Source organism: Callospermophilus lateralis, chromosome 8, assembly GCF_048772815.1.
Source record: "Callospermophilus lateralis isolate mCalLat2 chromosome 8, mCalLat2.hap1, whole genome shotgun sequence".
In the NCBI taxonomy this organism is placed as follows: Eukaryota; Metazoa; Chordata; class Mammalia; order Rodentia; family Sciuridae; genus Callospermophilus; species Callospermophilus lateralis.
In genome coordinates, this window is record NC_135312.1 from 110,377,545 (window position 1) to 110,390,703 (window position 13,159).

The following is a 13,159-nucleotide window of genomic DNA, read 5'->3' on the forward strand; positions in this document are numbered from 1 at the left end:
TAATACACATACATATGTGTACGTATATATATATATGCATATGTGTAATATATGTATACATATGTGTATATATGTATATATGCATATAAATGTACATGTGTGTATACATACATATATATGCAGAGACAGGAAATATAGAACATATCATTTGTTATTCTAATCACATATATTCCTAAATCCAAGCCTATTCAAACCAAGTCAAAATAAGCCAAACAAATAAGTAGGCAAAACAAAGGATTGGCAATGGAAACTCAGTTTTCATTTATTTTCCCATATATCCTGTTCCTGCTATTATGACATTCACAGTTTGAAAGTGGTCACTATCAGTGCCTAAAACATATTATGTAAAACATAATAATAGAAACATGTTTACTTCTCATGAACAAGCAATTCATCTCAATCTTTGTAAAGTAATAAATGAAACAGCACAATTCTGCAGTCTCATTCACACCTCACTTCTTCAAAGAGGACATTGACAAAACAGGTGGAAATTGGTTTAGACAAGAAAACATCTTCTTTCTGTAAGCAACACTGAAAATACCACAGTGGTATTGGGGATTGTCCCTTTAGTAACAATTGTGGTGAGCACACAGGTGGAGGCGGAGAGGTGATAGATTAAGGAGATGAGCAGAGACCTGTGGGCTCTTAACAAAAAGAAATAGGAACACATGAGGTATCCTCATCTTTTCCCTGCCCAAAGCCAAAGGTGAAGTTTAAATATACAAAATAGAGCTGAGCTCTCAATGTTTCTTCTAGCCATAGTGGAATGTCTCCAGTCTTGAATTTTAACATCTAAACAGATAACACCTTATAAAATATTAAAGCTATCTTTGAATAGTAAATGCAAACAGAGTAGAATTATTTAGCTTCAAAGGAAATTAATAGTGACTGGTTTATAACAAAGTCACCTTGGAAACCCAACATTTTGTAAAATAATCTAATCTAATTGAAGGATTCTTGAAGTGAAAGAACTCTAAAAAAATAATAATAATAATTTCAGAAAGTCAAACCCACCTTGGGGAAACAAAACAAAGAAATCACCCTGTGATTAGTACTTATCAGTTACACAATTCAAAGACAAGCCCTTGTTCCAGTTCCCCAAATTCTCTGGTTTGGACTCCAGGTTTATTGTGGGAATTGAATGTTCTACTCAAATTGACAATTTAGGGGGAAGTGAATTAAGAGCTTTTTCAATATATTATATAGGATATATGGACATTACATCAGTTTAAATATACATTCTTTGGATTACTAGTTATCTATGTCACTGCTATTGTTTGGAACTGACATTACAATCTTTCAGATTCATAATTCATAATTCCCAGGCCCTACACTAATTTAGAGTACATGAAGAGACATCTTTGAAATAAAACAATTAATTCAAAGTTAATTGTTCAGCGCCCACCCAATCCTTGGACCAATGAACATGGTCAGGATACAACTTTTGCATGAATTCAGAATTTGATTTCGATTATTTTTACACTTTTCTGAGAGATATTCTGACCTCTATCCTTTACCTTGATTTCTAAAAATAGAAGACATATTCCTCTTATCTTTGAGACTGATATATTTTCTTATTCATATTTTCTTTTTTACAGCAAACTATGGCTGGGGATGTAGCACAGTGGTAGCAATTGTCTGGTAGCCATGAGACACTGGGTTCCAGCCTCAGCATTTAAATAAATAAATAAATATTAAGTAAATAAATAAGAGGAAAGTAGAAGATTTTATCTACTATTCTAGATATACATCAGTTCCATGCTTTTTTAGCCTGTTAGCAATCTTAACTATAGTATCATCATAATATAATATGAGTAACACCTTGTCCTTATTTAACCATATTCTTACGTGTCTGTCTTTTTCTTTTCATCTTCCAGGGCTCTTAATGTGAGTTGCAGTCTGTCCGTGAGAATTTCCAGTTCTTGGGTTAGTTTGTATTCCTCCCTGAATTGTTCTCCCAAGAGAACAAGGTCGCGGGTGGCATCGTGCAGAGGGATGTCACTCAGATACAGACCTCTCCTTGTCAAATCATCCAGGTTCATCACACTGTCATACAGAGAAATAAGACAAACTCACTCCCAACTTGTTCCAGTGACAAGATCAGCCCTGATTACTGTCACGGAGCATCGTCCTGATAACTCCTACCATTCAAAGGTAGGCTGAAGAAAAAAATGATGGAGAATTGAATTAATAATATGACTTTAGTAACTTAGATATTTAAAGATCTATCAAAAGTGAGCACGAGATGCATTTTCATCAAGTTGTATTTTTTGGAATCAAAGAGTGTGCAGAAAATGGGTCTATGGAATATGCTTAATATGTACTTTATAAAAAGTCGCTATTTATAATTTTCTAGAATTTTTCCTTATTATAAACAAAGGAGGAAAAATCTATCTTAGCAGAAATGATGCTTCTTTTGAGAAACTAGTTCATTTTTACCTATGGGTTCTATGAATCTTATAACTGGCTGTATTTCTCATTTGAACACAACGTTTAAAAGTTTACAATATTTATTACCCATCTTTAACATGTATTTTATGTACTTAAGAGACCTTTTGTGCTATTCTTACTTTTGGTTTTCAGTTCTTCTTCTGTGCTTATTCTCTTCAACTAATTTTTCTCATTTTTTGAAGCATTATTTGACCTTGCTGAATCCTACTACATTCTTTGTAACTTGTTATTTTTGGAATGACTTAATAATTTTTATTGAGTCAGCCAATATCTGGTAAGTGAAAAGTTCACAGCTCTTAAAAATTCAACTCACACATCTTAAGGTTACATTATTGCTTTGAATTATGTAAATGCAAAGGAATTCTGGTTACTCTGAATAATAATTTCTCTAAAATGACAAAATCAGATTATGACTTTACTAAACAACTTTAGATTAACAGAAGTTTCCCTTGCAATAAATTATCAGCAGAAATTTCCATAAATCTAAGAAAAATTAGAATGGAAATATACAAAATAAAATAAAGATTTTTTTAATGAAGTACAGTTTCTTTAGATATTTTGTTAAATGGAATAGGTAAGCTGAAGCCCACTTGCAGAAATAAACCTATTTAGAAAAAGGCATTGGCCAAATGGTATGTAAGACGTGCCTATAAGCAGAGAAAAAATGGATTATTATAAGTTTAAAATGGAAATGATTGGTAAAAAATGTTCACAATGAGTTAGAAAATTTAATCAAATTATAAGTATCTCATTGTTTTTAAAAAGTTATTTTAATGAGCTAGCAAAACATTTTTTCCTCAATTTAAACCAATCATTCGGAAATTATTTATCATACAAATAAGATTGCTTTACTTGATCTCTTGGTTTATATAATGTGAGAACAATCTTTCTGTGCACATGAGCAGGTCTAAGAATGTCTCACTACAGGGCAAATTTCTAGATATGGCAGTGAACAAATATACTCAAAGCTGGCTGTGGTGGTGCAAGCCTGTAAATTCCAGCCCCTTGGGAGGCTAAGTCAGGAGGATTGTGAGTTCAAAGCCAGCCTCAGCAACTTAGTGAGGTCCTAAGGTCATCTTTCTAAACAAAGTATAAAAAAGGTCTGGAGATTTGGTTCAGCGTTTAAGCACCCCCAGGTCCAATCTCCAGCACAAAACAAACTAACAAACAAAAAAACCCCAACCAACCAACCAAACAACAACAACAACAACAACAACAAAAAAACACAGTACACTCCAAAATTTCTGCTTCTGCTTTCAAAGACACCTTTCTTTCCATTAACAGAAATTGTACCTATTCGTGAGCTGTGATTCTACTGAAGCTCAACATGGAAAGAGGCAAAGGAGAAAAAAAATACTATTGATAGCAGGTGAGATACTATTAGATCAATTTAATTTATTTACATCCCATAATTTTGTCTCTTTTATTTCCATAACATGTAATTTCCAGAAAATATCATCATTATTCTTATATTGTCATATATATTAACATTTGATTGAAAAATATGTAATTTATATTTAATACACTTAATTATTTAATAATATATTGTTCTTATGTGTTAATACTACAGTTATAATATTAAGAGAGGTTGTTACTAAGTTTGTTAGGTTTTTCAGAAATTATAATGTAGTATCTTTTAACAGAAAGAGATCATGGTGAAGTTAAATTAAAAATTTAACCAATAATCCACCAAAAAGTGCTTTCTCAAATGTGTTAGTAGAGAATGCACATGCATTTTAGTTTTACAAAGTTAGAAATATGCAAAATATCACCTAATTACAAACCCCCACAGTTATCTTTTCCTGTTGTTCTAAAGCAAATTTAGATGTATTTTTATATTCTGGATTCCCATGCATCTTTTAGTAAAATATTTCTCAAACTGTAAAAATACCAATGCATAGATTTGTTCCCTTTTGATGTTTATTACAAACAACATATTCTACATAAATTTCAATTTAACAATATATGTTGAGTAGTGTATCCTATAAAATTATTAAATAATTTTAATATGAAATAACTGAAATCCAAAAATCATCAGCATCCTTCTACAATTTTTTCCCACATACTATAGAAAGGTTCATTTCTGAGTGTCAAATGTACCCATGTCTTTATGCCATCATATTGGATGCTTTTATTTTTAATCAAATCTCTTGAATATACTATAATATACAATTAGCTAACTACAGATTAGATATCCCATGATACAGTGGCCTATAGAACTTTGCAAATGGATTTAGACATGACAATGGATTGTGTGACTTCTTCTGAGTGCAACAAATGTTTAATGAGATCATTTTTGTTTTAGAGAAGTATAACAAAGGTTGGAAAATCCCATTACACTTTAACATAGGTAAATATGACAGACTATAATGTTATTGAACTCCTGTTACCTAAAGATGGTACTTATATCCATAACTATCAATCAAAAAAGTATTACCTTGGTGAACACAGAAAAAGTATGCTGTCTGCTTCAGGTAAGTAGATCATTTGACCCTTGAGACGTAAGCAGCTGATTTCAGTCCCAGTCAGTTCATCCTCACACTCTAATTTCTCTACATCCAGTAATCCTTCCTTAGAAAGGCAAGACATAACCATTAACTAGTGCCTTTTTCCCTACCGTGCAATTCAGCAACAAGGACACACATTCCTCATTTCCCCCCATGCATAAAGAAGAGTGAGTGCCTCAGAGCAGGAGAGGGCATTTCAACAGGTGATAAGCATAAGCGGTGAAATTATGATAGACACTACAGAAAAGTGAATGGATGGTCTCTTCTGAACTCACAAAAGTGGTATCTACTGCTCATATATTTAAAGTTTTCATGAATCTTGTTGTCCCTTATTTTTCCAGTATGGCTACAACTTGTATTACCAGGTTCTACTAAAGAATAAACAAGGCCAGTCCTGTATTCACAGAGTAGCTGAAAGCAGTCAGTTCCAAATATAAAAAAATATGTATAAGTATGGCCTTAGGGAGAGATTTAAGAAGGATGAAATGTATCCTAGGTAAACTACCTTTGCTATAATTATCCACAAAACACAAACTGTGAGATCTAGACACTATCTTAATTATCAACCACATGATATTTTTTCACTTTTATTTTCCCACAAAATGGCACCAAGAAAAATAAACAAGTAAGTTGTCAACACTGCATAGGGAGTAGAAGATGATGGTTTTACTATGATATGACACTGGATTATCCCAGTGAAACTTCTAAAACTCAGTTCCATAAATTTTGATCAGGTAACAGAGCTCATGTTTCTCAGCCACACTTCAAATCACTAACATCACCTTTTAGATAAGCATGTTTTTGAGGTTTGGCTTTTATCTTGCTATAACTTCTCCATCTCACAGAATGTCACAGTAGATAATTTTCTCTTCTGATCATGTCTAATTAGTAACACAACTAACTTATACTCAACAATGTCTTTGATGCAATAAGATCTTATTACCTTGCTTCTCAATACAAAGACGGTATTGATATGTGAAAGGATCCCATGGAAACTAATATCAATATGAGGACGAACCAGAGAGAAGACAGACAGAAGGCTGCAGTTCCCAGGCTGGAGCTAGAATGTAGATAAAGAGCAAAGGTTACTTCAGTAATTGAAATCAATTTTATGATTTTGTATTAATAACTGCATTAAACCAGCTCAATTATTTTTAAAAGTAAAAAATTGGGACTATTGTATAAGAAATATACCTCAACAATGAACTCAAATCCCCCTGTATGCAACTCTGTGGTCAAGTGGACATCAAATAGTTGCATTATCATAAACCCTAGTGTGGATTCAGGCAACTAATATCCAAATATAAGCTGATGCAAATAAAATAAGCATTTTTAGAGGGACAAGTAAGGAAAATTTGTCTTCAAAATGTAGCATGATAATTTAGATGCCTCGTTAAATGCCCATGTCCTTTGATGCTTTTTCTTCTAAACCTCATGACAGTCGTTTTTTAAAATTTCCTTCTTTTATCTGAATATGTTAATGGTTGATTTTCAAAGCTGTTTAGAAGGTAGATATACAATGAATATTTACTCAATAAATGAAAGCTGTTAACAGCAAGTTCCCCATTTTATCATTAAAACTAGTATATTATTCTCACAGATATTTCCTGTTGCCCCATAATTGATCAAAGCAGAAACAAATAAACAAATTTCCTAAGGAAAGTTGCAGTATTTCAACTATATTGTTGATAAAAATTTATGGGATATGTGATATGCTTTATTACTTGATATAGTCAAAGGGTTAAATGAATGAAGGGCCACATGTATCAAAGCTATCAGACCCCAAGTCAGTAAGCCATCATTTTACCTGGGGGAGCACTCTGTATATGGCATTGCCACATTGAGTGACCACTAGGTCCCGGTCAAATATTATGTGAAAAGGAAAAGCTTTGCAGAAGGTATATGGGCTGATGCGTGACTCCTGGGTACCATTTTCTTCAAATCTGTCAAGATCTTCATAAAAATCTTCTTCTTTTGACTCTTTTTCCTCAATTAAGAATTGAGTATGATCACATTCTTCATTTCTCTGCTGAATAACCTAGATGCCAAAGAGGGGAAATGATGTTAACTGTTTGCATTTCAGTTGAGATAGCACTTCTAAATATAAGAAACTGGTTATGAGAATTACATTTAGAAGGTTAGTTGTAAAATATTAAAATATATGCAAATATGCACATGTTTAAAACAGAAACTATTTCTGAGCATTGATGCATGAAATTTGATGATTGAATAATTATTATTTACAAATATGGTATCTGCTTCCCCCACCCTGTGACTCATATGGCCTCTTGGGGGTAGAATTAGGGGAAAACACACTCCTCAGACAAACCCATAAGGAAAACCCACAAGGAAACACTACTTAATATGATAAAAATAATATTTAAAGACAGTGAAAAATTAATACAGAGAGATGTATATTTTAAAGTATATGCAATGTCCTTTTTTATTTGTCAATTAGCAAGTAAAAAAAATCACAACAATCTAGGTAGGGTCCTAAAAAGGAAGCAACAGTAAAGACATCTGCATTAAGCCCCAGGTACAGGCTCACTTGAGCTAGATATATTCATTTGATATCAAGATTTTAAAAAGGGGATCTCATGAAAAGAGAGAAAATAGACATCAGACTAACAAAGTAGAAGAAGATCATCAGGAAGGAGGGAGAAGAAAGAAAGAGGGAATGAAATCTGCCAAAGTATGCTATTTTCATGAGTACACCACAGTAAATCATGCTTTTATATATATAATTATAATGCATAAATTACAATGATAATAATAATAATAATAAAATTAATAATAATAAAAGAGAGATCAGTAGAGCAAGTAGATCAGGAGAGAAAAGAGGAAAGAGAAAGGAAAGGTACTGGGGAATGAAATTAATCAAATTATGTTATATGCACATATGGTTATGGTTAATGAATCCCAGTATTATATATAATTATCATGTACCAATAAAAAGTAAAGTAAATATATGAAGTATCTAAGAATAAATCTGATAAAAGATGTGAAGGATCTGTACAGAGAAAGAAAACTGTATAATCTTACTAAAAGAAAGTAAAGAAGACCTAAATATATGGAGTGAAATGCCATATTTGCATATCTGCAAAAAAAAGATTGGAAATGAGATGCATATACTATTTTAATTGAATTCCAGTAAGATTTCCATTCATGGATGTATTTCAAATCTCTATGCAAGGTTTTAATTTTTAAGTGTCTCTGGATTTGATAATGTCACATTACACATAGTACACATTCTAAATGGATAAAACTAAAGATGCACCTGCAAATCACCAACAGGTAAGAGCTGACAACTCCCAAAAGAAAATCATGTATTTTAACATGACATGACTTGATAAAATACATGAGACACTTTTCTAACATAATCAATTTAAATGTTGCAGTTTTATTTTGTATAATACTGTACTTTGAAAGTTTGGGACTTTCCATGGTGTTAGAACATAACTATGATAGCTAAGAAAGTACTGCCCATTAGATGGTCATTAAAATCAGTCAAAATAGGATATCTCTGTCTCCATGTGGTTCAAATGTGGGCTCACTACAAAATGCCACTTGAACTTGAATATGCTGAACACATAAAAAGAAGTTCACTGGGAGAGACTATACTGACAGAAAAACAATGATTCCCTTTGTTACAGTTACTCTATTAGTGCCTTGAAATTAGCACTCAAATCTAGTGAAGTATATTATCAATGGTAGTTCAAGTTTTGAAGTTACAGATCTGGCTTCTTTGACCAGAGAACTTTTTTAATGCCAAAATTTCAGTTGAAAAGAAGAATAAAACATTGCAACTACATTTCAAGGCAAAAAAATAAAGAATCACCCAGAAAAAAAAATCTGTAAAATAATATCTGATTTTATACTATGGATATCTTGCAGGCTGAAATCCACAACTTGGTTAGTTACACAATCTCCTGCTTCCCAGCTGGGGTGTGCTCACAGGGAATGCAAAGAAATTTCTTTTTGCCTTAAGCAATGTATATTCAGAAAGAAACTCTGCTGGCACAAGCAATTAAAAAATATCCAGTATAATGCATTCCAAGGCCATAGAAGATTACTGGTGTTTTCACATAATATAGAAGATTACTGGTGTTTTCACAGTTCTAGGTGACACATATTTCCAGTAAAATCCATTAGCTGCAATCACAATAGGTAAATTCAGAATATCATTTTTAATATATTTACAAGTGTCATATGTGTTAAGAAGAGTCTCCAGCATGGTGCATTACCTTCATGTCTATTTCAGTTCCATGTATTTGCTGAGCTACTGTTTTGATGATTCCAATGACAATATCCTGAAGTCCTTCTCTCTCTGAGTAGTAGTGAAGAATGAGTCCCTTGCCCTTTTCTGCATCAGTGCACCTGAAGGAAGGTGCCCGCATACCTGGGTAGATGGTAGCAAGATGGTCATGCAGAGCATCCAGATTCTGCAGGGAAGAAGAAAGAGGGATGGATAAAAAGCACTTCCACAATGACAGTGAACTTCAGAAGAGCAAGATATGGGAAAAAGGCTCAAAGCTGAGTTTATTTGGCAGCTTGGCAGAGCAAACATTCAGATGGCACATTTTTCACTTGCTACACTGAGAAATCTCTAGGGCAAGTGCCACAGGAAATTGAAACTAAAATAGTACAATTAAAAATATATCTATGGCCACTAATAGCACACTTCAAGAATGGATAAAGAAGTGGCATGTAAAGAAAATGCCTGACATTGTCACATTGTCTGTTTTCACATTTCAAAAATTTCTCTCTGCTGTGATGATTGTGGAGAGGATTAAATGTTGACTAATCCTTAAAAAAAAAAAAAAAAAAAAAAAAAAGAAAATGCCTGAGCCAGATAAAAGATAGAGTTTGAGGGTTAAAGCAAAGATAGGCATATTTTTAGGAGTTTTAGGTAGTTGTATATGCATCTTGTAATAATCAATAGGGAATACCCTTCAGTTTATACTATGATCCTCAGACTTAGTTTTTATTTTAATACCAATCTTAGAGTGGTAAGGTTATGAAAATATAAGTATATTATTTTATGGAGTAATATTTTAGAAGTTTAAAGCACATTTCAGAAATTAAAGGAGCATATTTCTCCACATTCATTAACAGTCTTCAATAAAGGTAAAAATTCATGAAGAGCTTGAGAAATAATTAACTTTTGGAATTGAGGTCTTGGAAAACTGATAAATTGACTAGTAAACATTTTCTATTCTTGTAGACTTACATTAATTTAGAACATGTTAAATTTCCTAGAGTCTTATATTATTCATATACAAAACTGGTTCCTATAAGTATTATCACAATAAGTGATGCAAAATATACTTTTAACTTGGTCCAATGTGACTTTCAAAATAACAATTCACAATTCATGTGTAAGTGTGTGTGTGTTGCCCATAATATAAACACATAGCCAACATGGTCATGAAGGCTGACACTCTAATGCTAAATAGGTAAATCTGGTGTCTTTTTGTATTGCCTCATCTATACAGTGCTTTCACTTTTCTTCCTCAATATTACATCTGTTAAAATCAAGTCAGGCTAGTTCTTAACAAGAGCATCAATTCATTCTAATTGCTTCTAGAGGCTGCAGTGGCTGTGTAAAGATAATCCAATGTGGCAGACAACAAGTGTTACACAGCTGATATTACTTACAAACCCTCGAATCTTAAATTTATATTTTGTTCAGTTGAAGGTACAAGGCGTTCCTCCTATGACAAGTTCTTCTCATGGGGATTCTTCCCTGCCTGAGAAGGGACAGCTTGAGGGCTGCGCTTCATGACCCTTGAGATCCTTTTCACTTATATTGATGCTGGGAAAAATCTCATGAAAGATAATGTGCTGAGAAGAAAAAAAATCGCCAAAATATGTTTTTCCTTTTAGCTTCATTTGCACAAATTCCTTCTAAATCAAAATTGAGTTTGTGGCTGAATTAAGGGCATTTGTCTAATATATTCACGCTTAGAGCTATGGTTTATTTGAAAGAAAAAAAAGACTCAAGCAAGCATTTAATTTTTTTTTCAATTTTTCTTTACTTCATAAGTCAATAGGCCCATACCACTTTCATACCCACCTATTTTCATCTTGTGTCATATGTATTATTATCACATTTTTACACAAAGTCAATGCCAATATAAGAAATGATACCGTTTCTGTTAGCAGTAACCCTGATGCTCAGGCATGTCAGAGACTGGATACCAACACCCACACCTGGTATTTGATGGGTCACTAAAGATAGGTACTACACCATGTATGTGGGTAGAGAGCCATTTTAATCTACATAGAGTTACTGATAATATCAAGACATTAATATTGGTAATAAATTCTGCTTCAATTTATCACTTATGGCAAATGGAATACCGAAAAAAACTGAGAATGTTCACATTTTAAGTAACCAACTCTTCTGTGGTAACAAACTCTCTGGAGATTTGCTGTTTTATTGAATTTACTATTAATTAAATGGACAAGTAAAGTGCTTTCCTGGAGCATAAAAGATTTAACACCACTTTGTAATATTGATTTTCTTTAGATAGTCTCTAACATAAAAAGTACCCCTGGGACTTCTTTAGTTACAGCTTTCCTTACTTGGTTTTACTCTCAAAATTAAAGTGATTTCCACAGCCTGCTTACTTGAAGAAAGAGGATTAATGATTATAAATTAAATTATTTTATTTGAGTGTTATTATATTGCTAATATATGTACCATCTTTAGGACCACAATTATTGTGGCAGCCTCAGAAAGCTACAAAAACTGTTTCTTAGAATAGCTGAGAGAAAACCTTTCCTACATTTGATATTCTATCTAAATGAAGCTGCTATTCGCTACTGTATGGTTACATTGTATTCTGAAGAAAAACAATTTTATCTCAAAACTGATAATCTGTATAATTTCTAAATATACCCATGAAAGCAAGTACAGGAAGAAAAGAGCTGTGTAGTCTAATACAAAAGATACACACACACACACACACACACATACATATATATGAATGAATTACATATATACATATATATGAATGAAACCCAAAGAGAAATGCAAAAAAAAAAAAAAATATATATATATATATATATATATATATATATATATATATATATATATATATATATAAACACACACTGCAGTATAGGTAGGTTTCAAGGACATGAAAATATGATTATATTGATTCTTCCTGCTTTTGTGAAATAAATGAGAGAAAGAGAGTGAGAGAGAGAAGAGAGGAGAGATAGAGAATAGGTCCATGCACCTATTTTATGTTGAGATAATGAAAGGTTAGTCTGAGAATTCAATTTCATTTCAAAATGTTTTGATATCATTTTGCTGTTCATTCTACATCCAAAGTGAATGTACTTTTTTCTACTCAGGAATGCTTCTACCCGGAAGTTCATATTACCCTGTCACCTGACATTTATCATTTGTAAAAGAAAAATTAGTTTCTGGTATCCTGGGAAACTACACTGGAGTTCCAGATTTAGTATGCTCCACTGATTTAGGAAACAAAAGACAATTTATTATTTCTTTGATAAATGCTTTAAAGTTAAATGTTTTTAAAGATCTCAGAATATCGCAAAATATGTATAAACTTTTTTTAATATGCTTGCCAAATAAGCTCAGACATAATTACATGATATGAAGAAATTCACTACCTCATTTTCTTGCTTCCTTTACGTATAATCCAGAATTCCTAAATTATCAACAGAAATGAATTTAATAAGACCTTGCCTTAAAATTAAAAAAAAAAAAGAGAGAGAGTTTTTTTAGTCTTCAAGAATGGTAACCTAGCAGATGAGGAAGAGGTAATTGTCTATATTGAGATTAGTGAAGTTGAGATCTGAAAGAAACTTAAAAATCAATAATTACAAATCTCTCTGTTTCTCTCTCTCTCTGAAGGAGGATGAAACACATTTCCTTTGTTTTCATTCCTCAGACCTCTGAAAAATAGGACCAGCACCAACCTTTTAAAATGAGAATCCTGGGGTGAGGTGGGGGTAGGGGGGCAGAAAAGATGGTGGAATAAGATGGACATCATTACCCTAGGTACATGTATGACTGCATATATGGTGCGATGCTACATCATGTACAACTAGAGAAATAAAAGTTGTGCTGCAATTGTGCACAATGAATCAAAATGCATTCTGCTGTCATATATACCTATTTATTAAAATTAATTAATTAATTAATTAAAAAATAAAATGAGAAT

The 13,159-nt window shown here is 32.4% G+C and overlaps 1 protein-coding gene across 1 annotated transcript in view; it reads right to left on the reverse strand.

Moving 5' to 3' along the window:
* Nucleotides 1-13,159, reverse strand: part of Gucy1b1 (guanylate cyclase 1 soluble subunit beta 1) — a 41,021-nt gene that overhangs the window by 5,060 nt on the left and 22,802 nt on the right. The window contains exons 5-9 of the mRNA XM_076863877.2: nt 9,203-9,400; nt 6,766-6,996; nt 5,902-6,018; nt 4,889-5,022; nt 1,849-2,046 (exon numbers count right to left, since the gene is read on the reverse strand). Coding sequence (XP_076719992.1) covers nt 1,849-2,046; nt 4,889-5,022; nt 5,902-6,018; nt 6,766-6,996; nt 9,203-9,400 — 878 coding nt within the window. The remainder of the gene's footprint in view (nt 1-1,848; nt 2,047-4,888; nt 5,023-5,901; nt 6,019-6,765; nt 6,997-9,202; nt 9,401-13,159) is intronic.